Source organism: Adiantum capillus-veneris, chromosome 1, assembly GCF_014529385.1.
Source record: "Adiantum capillus-veneris isolate H3 chromosome 1, ASM1452938v2, whole genome shotgun sequence".
NCBI classification, from domain to species: Eukaryota; Viridiplantae; Streptophyta; class Polypodiopsida; order Polypodiales; family Pteridaceae; genus Adiantum; species Adiantum capillus-veneris.
The window spans coordinates 33,722,087-33,723,269 of NC_140931.1; the positions used below are offsets into that span (position 1 = coordinate 33,722,087).

General features: G+C 33.8%; 1 protein-coding gene across 1 annotated transcript; it reads right to left on the bottom strand.

Moving 5' to 3' along the window:
* Nucleotides 1-351: 351 nt before the first annotated feature.
* LOC147464530 (uncharacterized) lies at nt 352-791 on the bottom strand. Its single transcript, XM_086509553.1, has 2 exons — nt 533-791; nt 352-428 (listed from the first exon to the last, which is right to left on the bottom strand). The coding sequence occupies exons 1-2, from the start codon at nt 789-791 to the stop codon at nt 352-354; spliced, it is 336 nt and encodes a 111-aa protein (XP_086365679.1).
* Nucleotides 792-1,183: the final 392 nt, after the last annotated feature.

Below are 1,183 nucleotides of genomic sequence, written 5' to 3' on the forward strand. Positions count from 1 at the left end.
AAGAGAAGGCAAAAATATATTCCATTGTGGAATCTTTTTGCTTAATCCACCTTTGAAAAGATGTTTAGAATGAGTTTTTCAAGTGATATGGGTTTAAAAAAAAAGCATAAACAAAAACTTTGAGTAACCTGCTCGAATTGGGCCTAAACCATCCACCAACAAAGAAGTAGGAAAATCCACAAAGATAAGACTAAACACCTCACGACAAGGTGCTCCACAATGGTGATACAAGCCAAGACTTTGAGTGCTCAATTTTTTTTTAATGCTACACACAAAACGTTTGTTGCTTAGTACACCATCCACCTTGAACATTCTATTGATGTTGATAACACAAGCCACAAAACCTTTCTTTTACCTTTGAATGGCAAAATCATCAACATTAGCCATATCAACTAGAAGAGCATCTACCACAGTCAAAAATTGAAAGCCTACAGTTTTTCATTAAAAAATTATATTAATTATCTTAATTACAAGTAATATAGAATTGTTTTGCACTATCAAAAAAATAAATATTTAACAAGTAGAAACTTACCAGTATTCCATGAGGTTGGTCGCCTTGATGAACTTGGTCGCTCCATGACTGACTCAACCACTATTGAAACACTTTTTTCACTGCTTTCTTTAGGCATGTCAATCTTTAGCCCTCCTAATGGATAGGTTGTTTTGTTGTGGTCACCCATGTTTGACCCACTTGCATGATTTTGGTGCTCTCTTTGAAGAGGTAGTGAGTGATTTCTTTCTTGTGTTCTTTGTGAGCCCCCATCCATGGTCAAGTCATGATTGTGATCCATGTCTTATAAGTGCTCTAAAGAAGTAGATTGGTTTTTATCTTTGTCTTTATTCTCTTCCAAAAACTCTACCACAAGAAAATTTAAATGATATAAAATGAAAATCAATTTAGCATTTACAATCTCAAGTCATTTATAAAAAACTAGAACATACTTTCTTATGCATTTTTTCATGCATGAGAGAGAGAGAGAGAGAGAGAGAGAGAGAGAGAGAGAGAGAGAGAGAGAGAGAGAGAGAGAGAGAGAGAGAGAGAGAGAGAGATCAAATGCTAACGAGTTCAAGGCTGGTGGACTTGAATGATAATAGAAAATTTGAATATCATAATAGAAGAATATAATAATAATAATATGAGAATAAAGAAATTGAATATGAGAATTAACTTGGTGTAAAAAGA

What these genes read in the sequence shown, in the direction of transcription:
- LOC147464530 (XM_086509553.1), bottom strand. Translation starts at nt 791, where the DNA reads ATGGATCACAATCATGACTTGACCATGGATGGGGGCTCACAAAGAACA. An exon ending in ACCAACCTCATGGAATACTG is followed by an intron (nt 429 to 532) that starts GTAAGTTTCTAC and finishes GAAAAACTGTAG; the next exon opens with GCTTTCAATTTTTGACTGTG.